Source organism: Garra rufa, chromosome 16 (genome assembly GCF_049309525.1).
Source record: "Garra rufa chromosome 16, GarRuf1.0, whole genome shotgun sequence".
Taxonomy (NCBI): domain Eukaryota; kingdom Metazoa; phylum Chordata; class Actinopteri; order Cypriniformes; family Cyprinidae; genus Garra; species Garra rufa.
Genome location: NC_133376.1, coordinates 6,158,829 through 6,181,319, shown reverse-complemented (window position 1 = coordinate 6,181,319; position 22,491 = coordinate 6,158,829). Strand labels below are relative to the sequence as shown.

The 22,491-nt window shown below is 35.5% G+C and overlaps 1 protein-coding gene across 1 annotated transcript; it reads right to left on the bottom strand.

Moving 5' to 3' along the window:
• Window positions 1-11,946: 11,946 nt before the first annotated feature.
• LOC141289015 (uncharacterized) lies at window positions 11,947-14,550 on the bottom strand. The gene is made up of 5 exons (XM_073821205.1): window positions 13,817-14,550; window positions 13,157-13,291; window positions 12,465-12,599; window positions 12,227-12,301; window positions 11,947-12,135 (listed from the first exon to the last, which is right to left on the bottom strand). Exons 1-5 carry the CDS (start codon window positions 13,928-13,930, stop codon window positions 11,947-11,949), a joined length of 648 nt encoding a protein of 215 aa, XP_073677306.1. The 5' UTR covers window positions 13,931-14,550.
• Between the last annotated feature and the right edge of the window lie 7,941 nt (window positions 14,551-22,491).

The window sequence follows — 22,491 nt, the reverse complement described above, 5'->3', positions numbered from 1 at the left end:
GTACCCAGAGGAAACATATTAGACCCTGCCCTTCTGGAGGAATTCCACAGCACCCATCCTGACCTTCCAGCACCTCGGGGTCGAGGTAGACCACCGCGACGTCGGAGGCCTCTGCCCTCAGGAGCGGGCCCTGGGGAGGGGGGTAGTGTCACGGATTGGCCAGGTTCTTCCACCTCACTCACCCAACGATCACAGTCACCTGAGTTTTAATCACCAGCACCTGCACTTCATCAATCACGGCACCTTCATAATCCACACACATTCACCAGTGTCCGGGCTCGTTGCTGTGAAAGCGGACTACTCTACTCTCCTTCGTGGATTCTAGAGGTGATCTACAAATACTTACCTGTGGTTACTTACCTATCCTGTCTTGTATTCCAGTCAGTCTGTCTCGTCAGTCAAGTCCTGCATCCAGTGTGTGTGTGTGCCATAAGTCAACACCCAGTCTGCCTCTTCGACATCCTTCGACAATCGTTCCTGCAAAAGAAACAAAACCCACGTTACCCATTCATCACCATCCTCCACCTCATCTACCATCTGGACAGTGAAACTTCATCTTCACTTGCTCCGCTGAAATTAAATAAACTTTACCTGTTGTTTCACTCACCCGTTTGTCAGTCTCCTTCCCTAACACATATACAGTATGTGTATATATAACTGTTTCAAATACAAAGATGTTTTATGTGGAAGCTGATACAAAATAAAAAAGGTAACTATCCTCAATTATGGTATATTAACTTGCAGTTGTGACTAATAAAGTTTAAAGTTGCCTTATAGAGTTTATATCTAGCAATTAGGGCTGGGCAATTTGGCTTAGAATCAAAATCTCGATTAATTGAACATTTTAACCCGATTACGATTAATGAACGATTATTTTATTTATTAATAAAATTATATTTAATTATATTTATATAATATTTATTTTTTTGCCCTCATAGTTCACTGACAAGTTTTGTACAGTAAATATGCTCACATATTACAAGCGAGAGATTTTTGGATGAAGGGTGCATTACTTGATTTTAAAATAATTGAAGGAAACACACTATCTACGATCTATTAATTGAACATCAGTGTTGAACAACTGAAATTAAAGCAAGCATTGCTTAAAACGAAAAGTCACATTTTTCTTAAATTAGTGAAAATAAATAACTTGCACTATTGGAAACAAAATAAATAATTTTCAATGTTTTTCATATTAAAAGTAGAAAATAAGCAGTATCTCTAAATAAAATTACCCTTGTATATCCTGTAAATACTTTTTACTGTATAAATACTGTTTAAGCTCTCCATCGACATGTCGGCGGAATAACGGAACGGAGCGCTAGTGTTTTTTAAAGGGAAAGTAATTGAAATAATCTTCCTGGAAAAATTTTAACGATTATAGGTTCTGAATGTCGATTTCGATTATTTTTCGATTAATCGCCCAGCTCTACTAGCAATTGTGGCTTTATAGGACACAATTTTTATCCTATAGCTTGCAGTTTTTAGTTCATATTATGCAATTCTAAGAAAAAACTATTTTGACACAGACAAGACTTACAAAGGGTCAAAAAGATGAATCTGTTAAAATGTTTTCAGTTTTCCTCAGTTACATTGTAAATGTAATACTGTAGAATGTAAGAATGACAGTTCCTGTTTTCACCTGCATTAAACATAGTCCAATTATGATCAGATCATCTGAATCCTAAAAACAAAATTTAAGCCAGTGGTTACTGAGGGGTAAAATATTAGCTTAAAAATATTCATAATGGTTCTGACATCAATAATTTCTGTTTTGCTTTAGCTTTGGAGACTATGTTGTATGCATCAGTGGGGAAGATGATTGCTTTGTGTGTCGTCCACAGAGGAGTTGGACCACATTTCTTCTCTGAAAGGCTCTTTCAGCAGATCTGTGGTGTGCCAACATCCCTTGCTTCAGTGGATGAGATTGGAGATCATACATTGAGGGAGCAACTAATCAAGGTACGGAGATGTTTGAGAATTGTTTAAAGGTGTTATACGGTGCTATTATTAAAGATCATTATTTTGTGTATTTGGTAAAATATGTGTCGACATGCTTCAGCATTTAAAAAAAAAAACATTTTTCATATACTGTGCATTTATGTAGCTATTCTATGCCCAGCCTCTCTCAAATGTGGTTTTCTACAATGCTTCACCTTCCAGCTCAAAGTAGGGGCAGTACCTGTGCACTGTGATTGACCGAACACAAGTGTTTGTCAGAAATTGAATGCCCCTTACCATAACCGCAAGCTACAGCTTTCAAATTTCATATAAGACAGTTAATGGGTAGATGATGCTCGGCTCTGCTTTAGCAGACGTCAGTGTAAAACTGGCGTCAGGGCATCTAAAACTGCTTTTACACCAGAAGCACAAACCGTTCTCTCTGTGTAACAATTTCATTCTGTGCTGATACAGATGGTTTCGTTTTCCACTGATTCCAGAGCTCTTTGGTATAAATGTGGTTGAAATGTGTCACCTTACCTTTTGTGGGACACAGCTTTGTAACTGCAAATCTTTTACAAGCCTGAACACCTAATTAACACACTAAAGAAAAAAAAACAAGAAAATGTATCTGTAAAAGACTCTTAGGCTACTGCTGATTTCCAGGGGGAACATCACAATGGGATGTCAATCAAAACATCTTGAGACAACATGCATTTGCATATTTTATTCACTCCAATGCCAGTACATAGAATTTCCACAGGTGTAGAAGGCTGGTCTCTAAACTTAAATACACAAAATAAGAACAAATAAAGTTGAACAATCAAATTGCATAACAGAATTCAAACTATACAAATATCAAACGAAACTTACATCTGTACACAGCCACACAACACCAAATGAAAAGAGTCCAGAGCAGCAACAAAGGGAGAGCACACTGACTTGTTGCTTCCAAGCGAGCCCTTTTAAATGGGCACCAATTAAGGTGGTGATGGGGTGCAGCTGCTAACAGTGGGTGGAGCTAGCTACCGGGACAATAGGTGGAGCTAGCCACCAGGTCAGAGGGATTTCCAACAAGGCCGCCCCAAAATATGACATCATATTTTCAAATAGAAATTCACGATGACAATACTTAATCCTTAATAAAAGGCAAGGGGATGAGGCGGCTTACAGGTCGTACATAAGACTTCCCTTTGATTTCAATCTCTGCAACTCTTACATAGCCGTCCTTGCCCAAGAAAGTCTTTAATACTTTTCCAATGGGCCATAAAGCACGGGGAAGACGAGGGTCCAATACCATAACCACATCAGATTCTCCCAAATTACCTTGATCTTGCTGCCAGTTTTGGCGAACTTGTAGATTCGGCAGATAATTCCTGATGAAACTGATCCAAAATTGATCTGCCAAGACCTGGCTATGTCTCCATCTTCTCTGAGTTAAAGCATTAGAATCTGCATAGATAACTTGAGGTAACGAAGCATCTCGCCGCCCCATAAGGAGCAAATTGGGAGTAACAGGATCCAAATCATCAGCGCTAGAAGAGACATATCCTAAAGGTTTGGAATTTAATATTTCTTCAACCTCCACAAATACAGTCATTAGGACTTCCTCAGTAACAACTTGACTTCCTAAGATGGATCGAAGTGCAGACTTGATGGATCGAATTTCCCTCTCCCACGATCCTCCAAAATGTGGAGCATATGGAGGATTGTAGGTGAACTTGATTTGATGATTCCACAACTTTTCTTTCAAGACTGGACTCAACTGGTCAAAGGCACTTTTGAGTTCACTTTCGCCCCCATGAAAATTAGTTCCTTGATCACAGATCACTTCATAAGGTTGTCCTCTACGAGCTACAAAGCGACGCAGTGCCAGTAAGAAGCTGTCAGCATCAAGACTTGTCAGTAATTCCAAGTGAACACATCTAGTAGTCTGACATTTGAAAAGTAATCCCCATCGTTTCTCAGTTTTGCGACCAGACTTGATCACAAATGGACCAAAACAGTCCATCCCTGTGGACCAGAAAGGAGGCATGAACAGATTGAGCTTAGATGGAGGAAGATCAGCCATCCTAGGAATTGTGGGTTTTCCTTTCCATTTGACACATTCCAGACATTTTCTTTGATATTTCTTGACAGCTTGTCTACCTTTTAAAATCCAATAATAGCGCCTAAGATGAGCATAGACTCGATCTGCTCCAGGATGACTCAGCTTGGCATCAACATCAGCAATCAACAACTGACTGATACGATTCTTGGGATCAAGAATGATTGGATGAATGGTGTCAAAGGGCAGTTGTGGACTATGTCGGAGTCGCCCTCCTACTCTAATTATTTCAGCAATGGGATCAAATTCAGGTGCAAGACTGCTGTCGACTACTGGACGGAACACTTTTTCCCATTTGCAGCATGTCATACTCCTCTGCAAAATCCTTCTTTTGGGCCTGTCGCAAAAGGAGAAGTTCAATCTGAGCTTTATCCAGTGAATGGTTTGAGTTAACTGCCACAGCTTCAATGAGTTCATTCCATGACTTGTATTGCTGAACATCCAGATTCCCAAGGTCATCTTCAGCATTAGTAAGGCCACAAAACAAAGTTTTCCTTAGCTCTGTATTATCAACAATGTCCTCAGTCACACCCGGGAATTTTGGCCACTGATCGGGATTAGAATAAAGAAAAGGAGGTCCTTGACTCCAACGATTAGGTTTGGCTAAATCAGCCAGGCTCTTGCCTCTGGTGATATCATCAGCGGGATTATTGGGGCTATCAACATAGCGCCATTGTTCAGGAGTAGAGTACTCTAGGATTTCAGTAATGCGGTTTGCAACAAATACTTTATAGCGGCAAGTATCAGAACGAATCCAGTTGAGTACAGTCATTGAATCGGACCACAGGATGGTTCGTTGAACAAACAGATCAAGTTCCCTCTGCAACAAATTTGCCAGCTGAACCCCGGTGAGGGCAGCACACAATTCTAGACGAGGTATGGAAATTGATTTACGAGGGGCAACTCTGGAACGGGCCATCACAAATGAGACTACAACCTCATTCTTATGGTTGGCAATCCTCAAGTAGGCTACTGACCCATAAGCCAATTCTGAGGCATCACAAAATATATGCAACTCCCTCCTAATGGAGTTGCCATCAATCTCGACTGGGCCATATAATCTTGGCAGTTTAATAGAGGTGATAGAAGGAAGCTCACTCTCCCATGCCACCCAGGCATTTGTTATACCTTCCGGTAGGGCTGGATCATCCCATTGTCTTCCTTTAATCCACAGTTGCTGCAGCAGAACTTTAGCTCTGGTTGTAAAAGGTATAAGGAACCCTATAGGGTCATATTGACTTGCAAGGACCCTATAAACGTTGCGCAAAGTAAGAGCATCATACTCCACAGGACGATGTTTATAATGGAGTGTATCTCTGGCACAATGCCAAATTAATCCCAACATGCTTTCACTGGGATCTGCACAGTCTTGACTCAGCCAGAGCTCAGTATGGACAGACTTTGCATCACTGGGCAGACCTTCCACTACTATTGGAGCATTACTCGCCCATTGTCGAATTTCGAAGCCTCCGGCTTTCAAATGGGACCGTAACTTCTCAACCAACTCCTTTGCCGTCTGAATGTCCATGATACTTTGAAGACAATTATCCACATAAAAGGCCTTAGTGACCGACTCCTTAATGTCTTGGCAGTCTTTTGGCAGATTGCTTGCATGCTTTTGCAAGGCAAAAACTGCACAGCAAGGACTACAAGTAGTTCCAAATGGCAGGACTTCCCATTCATACACATCCCCAGGTGAAAAAAAAATATACTTAAATGCAATTAAAATACACTTAAATACCCGCAAATACATTTTTAGTACATTGGGTTTTTTTTGTGTTAAATAAAAGTTTGATGGTTATACACTATAAATATACTAATTAAAAGTATGTTTATACTTCAGTAGGACTTTAGTACACTTGACAAAAGTATACTAAATACCAGTAATACTTAAATAATTTTTTAGTGTACTACAATAAAGTATACTACAGAAAAAACATCCAAAAGAGTTTTATTAGTGTGTTTTTCAAAAGTGTGCTTTAAATGCTTTAAACATTAGTTGATTTTAGTACACTGTTTACATACTAATCCTAAGTTTAAAATAAGTTAATATATAAAAAATCTATTAGTAATGTATTGTAGTAGAAGTACATTTTCCCAAAAGTTGTACTTAAGTGCACTTAATATGAATGCATTATTATCACTAACACTTAAATTGATTTTGAGTGTGGTAATTTTAAGTTTACATTAAATTGATTTTATTAAAAATCTATTAGTAAAGTACTGTAGTAGAAGTACATTTTCCCAAAAGTTGTACTTAAGTGCACTTAATATGAATGCATTATTATCACTAACACTTAAATTGATTTTGAGTGTGGTAATTTTAAGTTTACATTAAATTGATTTTATTAAAAATCTATTAGTAAAGTACTGTAGTAGAAGTACATTTTCCCAAAAGTTGTACTTAAGTACACTTAATATGAATGCATTATTATCACTAACACTTAAATTGATTTTGAGTGTGGTAATTTTAAGTTTACATTAAATTGATTTTATTAAAAATCTATTAGTAAAGTACTGTAGTAGAAGTACATTTTCCCAAAAGTTGTACTTAAGTGCACTTAATATGAATGCATTATTATCACTAACACTTAAATTGATTTTGAGTGTGGTAATTTTAAGTTTACATTAAATTGATTTTATTAAAAATCTATTAGTAATGTATTGTAGTAGAAGTACATTTTCCCAAAAGTTGTACTTAAGTACACTTAATATGAATGCATTATTATCACTAACACTTAAATTGATTTTGAGTGTGGTAATTTTAAGTTTACATTAAATTGATTTTATTAAAAATCTATTAGTAATGTATTGTAGTAGAAGTACATTTTCCCAAAAGTTGTACTTAAGTACACTTAATATGAATGCATTATTATCACTAACACTTAAATTGATTTTGAGTGTGGTAATTTTAAGTTTACATTAAATTGATTTTATTAAAAATCTATTAGTAATGTATTGTAGTAGAAGTACATTTTTCCCAAAAGTTGTACTTAAGTACACTTAATGTGAATGCATTATTATCACTAACACTTAAATTGATTTTGGGTGTGGTAATTTTAAGTTTACATTAAATTGATTTTATTAAAAATCTATTAGTAATGTATTGTAGTAGAAGTACATTTTCCCAAAAGTTGTACTTAAGTACACTTAATGTGAATGCATTATTATCACTAACACTTAAATTGATTTTGAGTGTGGTAATTTTATGTTTACATTAAATTAATTTTATTAAAAATCTATTAGTAATGTATTGTAGTAGAAGTACATTTTCCCAAAAGTTGTCCTTAAGTACACTTAATATGAATGCATTATTATCACTAACACTTAAATTGATTTTGAGTGTGGTAATTTTAAGTTTACATTAAATTGATTTTATTAAAAATCTATTAGTAATGTATTGTAGTAGAAGTACATTTTCCCAAAAGTTGTACTTAAGTACACTTAATGTGAATGCACTATTATCAGTAACACTTAAATTGATTTTGAGTGTGGTAATTTTAAGTTTACATTAAATTGATTTTATTAAAAATCTATTAGTAATGTATTGTAGTAGAAGTACATTTTCCCAAAAGTTGTACTTAAGTACACTTAATGTGAATGCACTATTATCAGTAACACTTAAATTGATTTTGAGTGTGGTAATTTTAAGTTTACATTAAATTGATTTTATTAAAAATCTATTAGTAATGTATTGTAGTAGAAGTACATTTTCCCAAAAGTTGTACTTAAGTACACTTAATGTGAATGCACTATTATCATTAACACTTAAATTGATTTTGAGTGTGGTAATTTTAAGTTTACATTAAATTGATTTTATTAAAAATCTATTAGTAATGTATTGTAGTAGAAGTACATTTTCCCAAAAGTTGTACTTAAGTACACTTAATGTGAATGCATTATTATCACTAACACTTAAATTGATTTTGAGTGTGGTAATTTTAAGTTTACATTAAATTGATTTTATTAAAAATCTATTAGTAATGTATTGTAGTAGAAGTACATTTTCCCAAAAGTTGTACTTAAGTACACTTAATGTGAATGCACTATTATCAGTAACACTTAAATTGATTTTGAGTGTGGTAATTTTAAGTTTACATTAAATTGATTTGATTAAAAATCTATTAGTAATGTATTGTAGTAGAAGTACATTTTCCCAAAAGTTGTACTTAAGTACACTTAATGTGAATGCACTATTATCATTAACACTTAAATTGATTTTGAGTGTGGTAATTTTAAGTTTACATTAAATTGATTTTATTAAAAATCTATTAGTAATGTATTGTAGTAGAAGTACATTTTCCCAAAAGTTGTACTTAAGTACACTTAATGTGAATGCATTATTATCACTAACACTTAAATTGATTTTGAGTGTGGTAATTTTAAGTTTACATTAAATTGATTTTATTAAAAATCTATTAGTAATGTATTGTAGTAGAAGTACATTTTCCCAAAAGTTGTACTTAAGTACACTTAATGTGAATGCACTATTATCAGTAACACTTAAATTGATTTTGAGTGTGGTAATTTTAAGTTTACATTAAATTGATTTTATTAAAAATCTATTAGTAATGTATTGTAGTAGAAGTACATTTTCCCAAAAGTTGTACTTAAGTACACTTAATGTGAATGCACTATTATCACTAACACTTAAATTGATTTTGAGTGTGGTAATCTTACCAAAACATTATTGTCTTGAAGTATGTGTGTGTTGTAGGTCAAGTCAAGGAATGATCAGGAAAGCCAAGAATGGGCATGCAGAAGGGATGATATGTTTGTGTATATCCAGTGTAGTCAATAATATGATAATCTAAGAAAACATATTTTCTACATTGCATATTCTAAAATTGTTCTGGACTGTTTATCCTTCTACCTAATTATCTTTTGTCTAACCAATTACGTGAGGATGTCTAAACAATCTAATGACATAGGTTTGTTGACTCTGTTAGCATAAATATCACTGTATTCTGAATGTAAGGCAGGTCGACCTGTGGAGCTCATGGAGAGTGCTGAAGCTGATTTCTTGCTGTCAAAACTACAAAAAAAAAAAAACCTCATTAAATTTCCTTCTATTTTATTTCATTCATGACTCTTTGTTTTTATTCATCGCAACTGGTCTTTCACTGCAAATCCCCTACAAAGTAAACCTATACAGAAGTGTTTATCAAGTGCACGCTTCACAATTTTGTGGGTTTTTATATACCATTACTTGTTCTATTTTAATGGATTTTCAGGAAAAAATACAGTAGAAACTTATTACAAATATTAATATCCAGTTTATTCACTAAGCACAGGCTATACACTTATAGCACATAAACATATCTAGTCATAAACAAATGTATAGTACATCAAAAGACATAAGCATGCTTTAACAGTGCATATGGAATGAATTATATTTTTCACATTTACTGTTACAAAAAAACAGATGAATTAGCTTGACATTTGAAAGGAATCTAAACTAAACACCACAGTCTGTGTGTCGGTTAACATTTGGGACAGGCTTGACAACAGCATCTTCTCTTAATTGTGTGATTTGTCCTGCAGAACATTTACTAATAAAACCTGCAGTCTTTGGAGGAGGTTAAGTAGTTTGTAAGACACCTTGTATACATTTTAAAGGCTTAGTTGACCCTAAAATGAAAATTATGTCATTTACCCACCCTCAAATTGTTCCAAACTTGTATACATTTCTTTCTTATGCTAAACACAAAGGAAGATATTTGGAAGAATGCAAGTAACTCAACTGATCTCATCCCCTATTTATTTGGGGAGTGAGATGAGATCTGTTTGGTTGCTGACATTCTTACAAATGTCTTCCTTTGTGTTTAGCATAACAAAGAAATGTATACAAGTTTGGAACAATTTGAGGGTGGGTAAATGATGACATAATTTCCATTTTTGGGTCAACTAAACATTTAATGTGTGATCACATTCATCTTAATCTCTCTCTATATTATTTGGGAGTGGAATAACATATTTTTTGGCTCTTGACTGGATCAAAACACATTTTCTATAGAACAGATCTGTGGGCACTGCACATACACTGTTGGACTCCAAGACCTCAGACACAAAAGTGGAAGTAATGTTTAGTTCACTGTCCCTACAAAGCAGTTTACCACTCTTCTTGAGCTCCCTAACAAGTACACAGTGAAATGATACATGCTGCATTATGATTACTACCATGCTAAGAACTCTGCACAATCTTCCATCTTGTAATTCAACTATTGAGTTGATCCTTTTTTTTAGATTTTTGTAACTTGTTGAATGATACAGTATTCCTTTTACAATAAAACGATGATAACATACACATTGACTGACTGTAACACCTAGCAAGTTATTTACAGCAAATGATTGTGATGCTGATAGTTTATGATAACAGGGTTTTCCAAAAACCCTGACATTTTCATTGAGGTTGGTTGAATTACAAGAAAGTAAACGGTTGTTCAGGAGACCATAAAAAAATCTTTTTAACTCCATCATTTGCGTGTCCCATAACATTTTCTGCTTTTTGTGTTAGACTCCTCAAGCAAAGAAACCTTTTAACAATTTGCTCAGGAACATGTGTGGTTCCATGGAAGTAATTTAACAGAGTGCCATTAAACGATTCAAAGGAAAAAGTTGATGTGGCCCACAGTGGCCCCCAGTTCCTAACACTTGTTGTAATGTGTGTTAGTAGATGAACATTGAATGTCATATTTGCTACTCCATATAACTTCTCAAACTGGACTGCGAACTTTTTGAGAGCTCTTTCTGCTACACCAATATCACAGCGTTTCACTTTTTCGCCCAAGAGAATGTGCATAGCAAACACAAACAGAAAAAGGTGGTTCCAGAACTTCCTCAGTAAAAATCCATTTAACAGAGGCAATGCATAGAATAGGAGGAAAGACCTCCACTCTGATGCCTTCCAAAACTTTCTGTCTGCCACAGATCGTGGTACTCGAATTATTTCCACAGGTGGTTTGATTGTAACAAGCTCTTTGTCAATAAGGCCAGATTTTGTTCCTATGTACCACTGTTGTTCATGATTTTTTGAGTCAAACCACAGATTAGCTAGTTGCCTTGTCACCCCAAGGCAGACAGAGTGTTGATACTCTGGAACAAATCCATTTATCATTTGAAATTTGTCAAGTTTCATTAAAGGTGAAGGTCCTTTAACTCCCATTACAGGTTTTTCTGGTGTTGCAGCCATTGCGTGATCAAAGTGCTCGGTCTCGGTTCTAAGATTTGGCACAGGGACTTTGTTTGTGTAAGGACCTCCTCCAACATGGTAACAGAAATCACATCCATAAAATCCATTAAACTGTTTAGTGTTCCTCAGAAGTGGACGAGCAATAGAATCAGAGCTACATATAAGAGCAAAAACTCTAGAAACATGCTCAACATTTGCAGAGTCTTTCCATTTAATACCATTTTTTTGGAGAAATGTCAGTTCATCTACGAATGGCTTCAGAAATGTCATCATGCATGGCTTTTTTTCCCCAAACCATAGACAAGGAAGACAGATGTTTTCCTTCCGTTCTCTAGGTTCAAACTCTATAACCTGGCACTGTATGGGCCAAATTTGGTACTTGGAGCTATTGAACACTGGGATTCCATCGCAGTTCCATATTAAAGATATGTCATCTTTACCCATTGCACCAGATTCCTTTAGTTTTTGATACTCATCTCCACATTGTATGTCTGAAATTGTATCTGCCACTGGTCCATCTCTTTTTAAACTTGTGTGTTTTTGCTCAAGCAGTGTTTTTACCTGTGAAGCCAAATTGAGAACCAGGAAAAAGCTGCCACTTTTAAGACAACTATCTGAATCAGTTACTGTACAACACATGTCACAGTTTAGCTCACCAGTATTTATCCCCAAGTAGTTTTCACATGTTGGACAGTAGAAATGGGGTTCATAACTTCCATGTGGTTACTGGTACCATGCCTGGGAAATGCTCATTGAAAATCTTCAGTAGATGTTGTACTGAAACAGCTGTAAGATTGTGCCTTAGTATGTAAGACATAAGCAACAGTAAACTTTGTCCTTTTGTCAGAGGTGCTCCGGGATACACAGGATCATCTCCATCCAACAAAGGGTCTGCCTGTGATGACATATTTACAATTATAAGTGTAATTATTTAACTGACTTTGTAAATGTAAAACATACAAAAAAAATATATGCCTAATAATAACCTTTTCATTTGTCACCTCTGGCAGGTCGGCAGCTGTTACAGATATGTTCTCTTCTGGCTGTCTCTTGGATATTTCCTGTCATACAAAAAAGCATAAATAGATTACTTTGGTGTTCTTTTAGATGTTAATTCATACTATGCAACTAGACACAATGTAAGTAATTTATGCATAAATAATGGGATTGATTTCTGTGTACACTGATGAGATGTACACTGAAAATGTTTTCATTAACTGTTACCTGTACTTCTGGTTGCATTTGTACATCATGTTGGTCATTATTTATTTCAAGAAAAGTGCTGTCTTGCTCTGATGTGGAGGGTAGTTCCATCACTTGAACAGAGTGGGCCTGTCTCCTGGGTCCCTCACTGGCAGGCTGTGTGATGTTCCATACAAAGTCAGTCAGCAGTAAGCATTAACAAAAACAGAGCTATAAGCACAATTTCTTTTGTGTCTATCACATGTATAAAGGCACAGGGCAGAGGGCTTTTATTTTGGTGTTCTTTAAAATGTTAATTTACAATATGCAACCAGACAAAATTTAAGTAACTTATGCATAAATAAAGGGATAGATTTCTGTGTCCACTGATGAAACCTACTCATTCTCACATCACTGGGTGTTCATGTTTATACTGAATGATATATTGAATCTGTTCATTGTTTAAAAAGCCAAATTAAATCAAATGTGAGTTGTTACATTACAGCCAACAACTGCTGAACACACAAGTCATTCAGCTGGAAACATCATGTGATGTGCTAATGAAACTGAATTGGCATGAAGCTGACATACAGTTAATGTATTATCCATCCATACTATATAGTATTTAGAGTAAAAGTAATAATAATTTAGAGGCTTATGCATAGCTGGAGTTTACATCAATTTCTCCATTTAGTTTTTTAATAAAAATGGAAAATGTTTTCATTAACTGTTACCTGTACTTCTGTTTGCATTTGTTCATCACGTTGGTCACCACTTATTTCAAGAAAAGTGCTGTCTTGCTCTGATGTGGAGGGTAGTTCCATCACTTGAACAGAGTGGGCCTGTCCACTTGGTTCCTCACTGGTAGGCTGTGTGATGTTCAATACAAAGTCAGTCAGCAGGAAGCATTAACAAAAACAGAGCTATAAGCACAATTTCTTTTGTGTCTATCACATGTATAAAAGCACAGGGCAGAGGGTTTGAAAAGTACTTCTCATTATACAGACAAACAAAAGGAAAAATTATGCCTAACTGCAATTTACTTAAACAGGACAATGATGATAATGCAAAACATGTAGGACTTCACATGTAGTACCATTTAATTAAATTGATGTATGCTACAGTAAAGTCTGCAGCCTAAACAATGATTTTAATTGTTATTCGTTATAATAGATGGGGAAAACTCCACACATTAAACTGTCATTATGCCATAGGAACCGACACAAGCAGAGCTTTTTTTATATATAAAAAACTGTGGGATGTATGGCAATGTAGTAAATATAAGAAATTTGACGCAATTTTTGCCTGTACACATTTAATTGCCCTATTCTGATACAATTATGGGAAAATATGTCTGTAATTGCTGTTGTGAAAGGAAAAATAAAGTAACTTACCTCTTTTAAGACCTGTCTCCTTTCTTTCTGGAAGGATGAACATTTAAGATAGCTTTTGTAACTCTCTCTACACCAACTCCTAGATGTATTCTGAAATGAATAAGAACAAATCATGTTATAACAGTTGTGCAAATCGTATTTTACATTATTATTGTTGCTATTGTTGTTGTTAATATTATGTACAACCTAGGTCTATTTGGCTGAAGGTCTTGTTCAACAATAGAAAACAATATAGAACCCAATATAACAGAACTCATTATTGTGTGAATACTGTATGGGACTCTGGCGTCTGGTGTAGATAACGTTAGGTTTAAACTGTTGTGTTTGGGTATTAAAAAAAAGCTAATTACCTCAGAGTCTGCTATCCGTCGATATTTCGTAGCCTTCGATGGTTGGCTACATTCATCCACTAAATATTCTTTATATTTTCTTTTGTGCGCCATCCTTTCTGCGCGGCAAAATGGTACCGGGTACTAGGCGAACCGGATACCACAGACAAACGCCGGCAAAATGAAATATTGCATGTGATTGGCAGAAATCTGTCAACTGAATTTCAGCCAATCACAAGCATCATTTCACCACTTTCAGTCACACAGGCGCGAAAGGTAGTACTGTAGGTGTAGATGATGGCGTGTTCTAAAGGAGCAGGAGGCTGCGGTCCACCAAGTGTAAGTATAACTTGGTAACATGTTGAAAACATGTTTTAGTAATGTTTGTTGTTGACGTCGTTCAGTTGTTGGAGAAATACTTCTCGTCCACTATGTCCGGTGTACAAAAATGCTAGACAGCTAACGACCAGTAACGTTATTGTCAAAATAAAGCATTAACGTTACCTCTAATCGTGAAATACGTTAGCAAAACATGTCAAGTGTTATGATGTTGTTGCAAAATGTTTTTTGCCAGAAGTAACCTTAATGTTATCTTGATATTTAATGGTTAATATTGGTTTTAGTTGCACAGTATGTAAGTTAAACGTAAGGGGAGAATTGCGCATGGGCTATTACTTAAGTGATTGTAAAATAGAACTTTCATATAACTGGTGCTTTTCAGTTTGATAACATCCACTCATCCAGTTACAAGTCCCACCGTGTCCTAAATGCCACACGCTTTTTGTTGTTAGAATTTTTGGCCTAACCAGCCATTAACTACACGGTTGTTTTTTGAATGTCGCATGTAACGTTACTGTCGCGTTTTCGGCCACGGTGCAATAGTCTGTAGACAAGTAAAATTGCCACATTAACTAATTACATATTTATTCAATTTAACTGGTATAACATAGGTATTGGTTGTTCAACTCGAAAATACAGTATTTTGTGTTTTTGTGCTTGGTCCAGAAAAAAAAACATTTAGAAAGTTCCGATGAAGATACAGACGTTGAAATGAAGCGGCATCGAGACAAAGTAAATGTAAGTATTTACATTATTGTGCAACACATAACTTTTCATAGTTAATCCCTAAATTGATTTTTTACATACACTAAACCTCCCATTAATGACTGTTACAAAGATAATCAAAATATCTTTGGTTATTAAAAATCAGTTGTTATAGAAATGTACAGCTATCCTGTTGGCCCTTCCCTGTTTTGTATTTTAAACAATTTTATAAATAAGTTGTTTTACCTTTTGTAGAGACAAAAGAAGCTTGCAAAGGAGAAGATCCTCACTCAGCTAAAGGAATCACTGAGGACACCCCTCCACACTGGTCCTCACAAAAACATGCCACTCCACTCCTCTTCCTTACATAGTGAGGAGGAAGCTGAAGCTGAACCCGTGGACACAAATGTGGATTTATTTGATTATCCAGAGGCTTCTAAACAAATTGTATGTGTTGACAGACCATATTGTGTAAAAACATGTGAAATGTGTATAGTCCATCCTACAGTAAACTATTTCTAAAGTCACCATAAAACAGAGGTTGTGATTTACTTTTCCGTATAGTGTTAAATATAGGAGTGCTAAAAATGCTTAACCATTGGACAGTCAGTGTAGTCCTACCCCTTTAAGTATTAGTGTTAAAAGGGGTAAGGGAGCTCAGTGTTTTAAATTAAAGATCGCAAGTGCAAATGAATAAAAAAAAAAGAATAGTGCGCTCGAAAAATCATTTATAATAATAACTGCAACACTGTAAAGCATTAAGAATTGTCCTTTTTGATTTCATGGTGACTTTAAACATAATGTCTAATAGCAGATTTTCAAAATGATTGTGTCCTCACCAAGCATTTAGTAAGCAGAAGACTCATGCAAATGCAATTTTGGAAACATTTATTTATCTAGGACACCTCAGAAGCTCCTGGGGCAGGTGAGGAGAGTGTAGACAGTGGGCAGTCATTTGTCAGCAGTGAAGTGGTGGAAGCTCTGAAAGGTATGAAATATTTAAAATTATTTTTTCTCAGCAAAGGGAGCTATGGGGCAGTCTGCCTTGTATGTATGACATTTGTGATAGCATTTCTCAATTTCAGTAATAATGTCAATACATCATTATTATTGAAAAATGTATTCAAATGTAAAAAATACATTTTTAGAGCTTTCCAGTGGTGGGTATGTTCATAATTTGTTGTTTTAGAATAGATTATTAGTAAATATATAACAGATGGGCCAACTGTAAGGAGAGTGTCAACTTTACAAAGAAAGCAAGAAGTGTATAAAAAACTAGAAACTTTCCAATGTTATACAATTGGTCTAATTTTCTTGAAGTTTTGTATAGAATATTAGTATTATTACTATGCAGTAACAACACTTTTCCCAAACATTTTGCAGAAATACCCACTTTAGTAAGATGCATTAAGGATCTGATCTCCACAATGAACAGAGGGAGTGATACAGGGAGTACAAGTTCAGGGTCCCCCATCCCTGTTCAAGAAATGGTATGTTATGTCGGTAACACTTTACAATAAGGTTGTATTAATTAATGTTAGTTAATGTATTAGTTAACATGAACTAACAATGAACAAGGCATCTGTTCAGCATTACTTTGTTCATGTTAACTTATTCATATATTAATGCATTAGTAAACATGAACTAACAATGAACAACTCCACTGTTCAGGATTACCTAATCTTTGCTCATGTTAACATTCATATGCTAATGTGTTTGTTCATGCATTATGCCTATGCCTGTAAATAACTTTATTTAATTATACTACATACAGTATATACACATGTTTATGTAGCAGCTAACACACACAATGGATAAACAATACTACCTCCCCATTTGGGCTATTGGTAAACTTGGAAACCATCTAAACATCAATAGATAATGTTTCTCATGTTTGTAGAAAGTTTATTAACATGACTTAACATTAACAAAGTGTTTACTAAGGGAATTTGTGAACCTTATTGTAAAGTGTACACTAGTCCAACATGAACTGATGTGTTACTGCCATTTGTAAACTCTTTATTAACATGATTTAGACATTTAACACATCAGTTCGTATTGGACTAGTGTACACTTTACAATAAGGTTCACAAATTCCCTTAGTAAACACTTTGTTAATGTTAAGTCATGTTAATAAACTTTCTACAAACATGAGAAACATTATCTATTGATGTTTAGATGGTTTCCAAGTTTACCAATAGCCCAAATGGGGAGGTAGTATTGTTTATCCATTGTGTGTGTTAGCTGCTACATAAACGTGTATATACTGTATGTAGTATAATTAAATAAAGTTATTTACAGGCATAGGCATAATGCATGAACAAACACATTAGCATATGAATGTTAACATGAGCAACGATTAGGTAATCCTGAACAGTGGAGTTGTTCATTGTTAGTTCATGTTAACTAATGCATTAACTAATGTTAATTAATACAACCTTATTTGTATTACTGTTATGTCTTTGTCTTGGCTCTGTGAATTGAATTTGTTACCTGTTAGACTCAACTATTTTCTTTGCAACTTCACACAGTTTTTAAGATCTTTTTAGATAGCTTTTAGTTGTTGTACCTTGCACCTAGTACCTTGACTTTAAGATGCTTAGGTTTTTTAAAGGTACTTTTTAACTTTAACAGGCAACTTTTACTTGAAAGTACAGGTAAGTGTAGAAACCACACCAATCTATTACAGAAATATGGACCTGGTACTTTTTTCTTATATTATTTCCATTTTGTACCTACAGTCTCTTTACCACAATTTCTTTGTAGTTCATAATTTGTATATTTATGTAGATTTTTTGTTTCTTGGGCACAGGTTTCACTGGGCAACACTGCTGTTCAAGTCAGCAAAAGCTGCTTTAGACGACTAAACCGCAGCAGGATGTCCCTCTTTACACAAGAACTGGCTGTATTGCTGTTTGGGAGGGATGTTCTGGGATCATCTAGTCTGACCGGGAGTGGGTCGCAGAAACAGCAGCTAGACCCAGAGAAAGTCAATGCACTTATTGGTTTGTATGAAATCTTTCTTTTTTTCTTTTAGCCATTTTTCATAGCTTCAGTACCCCAAAACTATAATCATTGTAGAGCTTCTATCAAGCATGTGTACAAAACAGTTGCATACTGTTAGTTAGCATTAGTTGTCTATCCTTAATGAATGTAGGTATGCTTTACAAATAAGAATTATGTCATGTCATTTCCTTTTTGTTGTAGACACAGTGATGTCAGAGTTCCCTGGCACTTCACTGTCAGAGGTGAGAGCTGTAATACGAAGAAAATGTAACAATGAAAATTTTGTTACCAAAAAGAAAAACTAAGCACAGATTTATTAGGGCACTTGTTTATTTTGTGAGAGTCCATTTGACGTTTGTTTTGTAAATTACATATGCTTAAAAAAACTGTTATTTAAAAAGAAGTTACTGTTTTGTGTCTTTACATGTCATACATGTGCTGTAATGTTGCATCTTATTTATATTTTTGTCTTCTCAGTTTTTGTTCCCTCCCATATTTTTGGACATGTGGTTTATTGCCCAAAAAGATTAAAGTGTTTTGATGAAGCACAGATGCTGTTTTCTTTGTACACACAGTATAAGGGTAATCCCTTCATGTAAATATATTCTTTAAATAAATGTTTAGTATGTTAAAAGCACATTTTAGATCAGCTTCATGGTGTATCAAAATAGCACAGTTGAGTACACTTAGATGTTCTTAAGTTTATCTTAAAATGTACTTAATACAAATTTTTAGTACATTAAATACAAAATTAGTTTGGGAAAATAGAGCACTTTTAATACAGTATTTAGCACACTTTTTTCACAATTTGTATATTCTTTTAATATATTACTATTATACTTTAAATTAGTCATAAATATATTTAAATGTTTAAAAGTAGGGTTTAAGTGTATTTCTAGTTTTAACTAAATATATATTTTTTTAAATACAGATATAGTATGTTAAAAGCACATTTTAGTTCAATTTCATGGTGTCTCAAAATAGCACAGTTGAGTACACTTAAATGGTATTAAGTTTATCTTAACATATACTTAATACTATCTTTTAGTACATTAAGTACAAAATTAGTGTGTGAAAATAGAGCATTTTTAGCACAGTACTAAAAAGAATACTTAGTGTACTTAAAGTGTATTTTAGCACACTTTTTTCACATTTTGTATATTCTTTTAATATATTACTATTATACTTTAAGCTTTTCTTAAATATATTTATAAATGTTTAAAATTAGGGTTCAAGTGTATTTCTAGTTTTAACTAAATATATTTTTTAAAATACAGATATAGTATGTTAAAAGCACATTTTAGTTCAATTTCAGGGTGTCTCAAAATAGCACAGTTGAGTACACTTAAATGGTATTAAGTTTATCTTAACATATACTTAATACTATCTTTTAGTACATTAAGTACAAAATTAGTGTGCGAAAATAGAGCACTTTTAGTACATTACTGAAAAGTGTACTAAGCATACTTAAATAAAGTGTATTTTAGCACACTTTTTTACATTTTGAATATTCTTTTAATATATTACTATTATACTTTAAATTAGTCTTAAATATATTTATAAATGTTTAAAAGTAGGGTTCTAGTGTATTTCTAGTTGTAACTAAATATATTTTTTTAAATACAGATATAGTATGTTAAAAGCACATTTTAGTTCAATTTCAGGGTGTCTCAAAATAGCACAGTTGAGTACACTTAGATGGTATTAAGTTTATCTTAACATATACTTAATACTATCTTTTAGTGCATTAAGTACAAAATTAGTGTGCGAAAATAGAGCACTTTTAGTACATTACTGAAAAGTGTACTAAGTATACTTAAATAAAGTGCATTTTAGTGCACTTTTTTTTCACCTGGGTCAGCTGGTTTATCCGATCTCATGCTTCGCCACAGAAAACGCAGAAGGGGCTTATCTGAAGGCAGCAAACGAACTTGGTGAAACATGGACTTAATATCACCACTAATGGCCACAGGACGTTCCCTGAATCGAAGTAGTACACCTAATAAGGATGGCCCTAAGGTGGGACCAGGCAATAGGTGGGCATTTAATGATTCTCCTTTGAATGTATAGGAACAGTTGAACACTAATCGATTCTTTCCATTATGCTTGACGAGATGGTGGGGTACAAACCAGGACTCACTACTTTGAGAGGCTTCTTCATGACTCAACTTTCTCACATAACCAGACTCAACCAATTTCTGCATCTCACCTTCATATATAAGGGCCTGTTCAGGATTACGAGTCAATTGGCGTTCTGTACGTCTAAGGGATGACATAACTGCCTCTTTAGGAGCATTGATCAAGGGTGCATGCTTGGAACGGATTAGAGGAGTTACATATCTAGAGACCCCATTGACAGTCTCACTCGTTGTCAATCGGTCAAGACAATCTAGGGCATACTGATCTTGTTTAGACCGGACAATGGCTTTTTCACTCCGGTATGGAAGCATGTCCACTTGCCATAACCACTCTACATCCTGCTGGAGCTGAGATGGAATGGAAGTTCCAGAAAGAAACAGACATTGGAGTTCAGACTCATTTGACTGGGCTGATGGCACTGGACCTTGAAGGGCCCATCCCAGCCTAGTATGAACTGCAGCTGGTCCTCCGTGACAGTTTAGACGGACCTTCTCTACTGGAGCTAGAAGATACGGATGATCAGCACCAATCAGAAGCGTCGGCTGGACTTTATTAAATGTTTCCAATGGAAGTCCCTTTAGATGGCTGAATCGTCTCAGAAGGCTAGGAACGGGATAGGACTGCTCAGGAAGGCTCAACCGCTGGGCAGTAAAAGCCCCTTTTATCTGGTACTTCTGCTGAGAATTGGCTGGAGAAATTGAGAAATTCACACTGGCCCCACTCAGGACCTCCGTCTCTTGACGCACAGTTCTAAGTATCAATGATTCGGCTTTACCCTTCAATCCAAGTTGCTGTGCTGCCAGAGGTAAAAGCATCGTCCGTTCAGAACCATCATCCAAGATGGCATAGGTCTCCATACATTTACCATTATGGCTCAGTGAGACTTTAACAATCTTCAGTAGAACTCTAGGGGAACAGCTTGGACGACTAAGCAAAAAAACACCAGAGTCTGGCTTCTTCTGATTCACCTCATGTAGAATTCCCAGGTGTTTACCGTTACATTTCGGACAGCCTTTCTTCAGGTCACACCGAGAGGCCTGATGAGCCCTGCCACATCTCCAACAACAATGGTTCTCCTTTATCCATTTCCTTATGTTCTCCAAATAAAGCAGACTAAATGCTTGGCATCTACTGAGATGATGATCATCACTTTTACAGAATGGACATTGAAACTTCAAGAACTCCCTTCCTCTTTCAAATCTGGGACCTTGAACAGGACTAAAGGAATCACCAATCTTTTCCACTGGAACACTGCTTGCTCCATGAAGAAATGTTGTAATTGGCTGATATTGCCTTATTGGTTTCCTCTCCTTAGAATAGAGGTCATTAGGTCTCCGCCGAACAACACCGACTTGTCCTACTATTGCTTGACAGTCTGCTTCCTCTTGAAGCCATGAAGAGAAATTCACCAGGTTATAGGGTTCTCCTGCTCGAGTCGTTCTGCTATGCCTGATGTAATTAGCAACTTGTTCAGGAGGGAGTTTACTCAATAGTTGTTGTACATGCGAGGCACATGCCAATTCTGCAGCTCCTTCACCTTGGCCCCAAGACTGTAGAATTCCCACGAGGGCCCGAATGCGAACTGCCAAGTTGCTAAAAGCTTGCGACTCACCAGTTTTAATTGTTGGGAGGCTCATAATCTCAGCAATTTCTCTCAGAACAAGTTGATGTGGCTGACCATACTTCTGCTGGAGGGCTGTCCATGCTGTACTGAATGGCAGAGGATGGTTAGAATAAGCCAGAACCAAGTTGCGTGCAGAATCCAACTTTAGATGGTCTAGGAGAATATGGAACTTGTACTGCTCGGTTTCATCTGGTGGTAGTAAGTTCTCCATAGCCATCTTTAACATAATAAATTGTTTGGGATCTTCTTTATAGAAATAAGGAAAGGAAGGGCCTTCAACTCGAGAAGATCTTGGTGGATAACTTACTTGGGCTCTTGGCACACATCCTGCTTGAGAACTTGGAACAGGCAGTTCAACTGAAGACTGAGGAACATAAGATGTAGGATAATTCTGTTGCAGAATAGATCTCTCTGGTAGAAAAGGTAGACTAGGCGTCACTGACTGGAATGAAGGCTGAACATCTTGTCTTCCCCGCTGGTGACAAGTGATCAAATTTCCAGTTTGAGCTGTAATGGGTACAGATGGAATACTA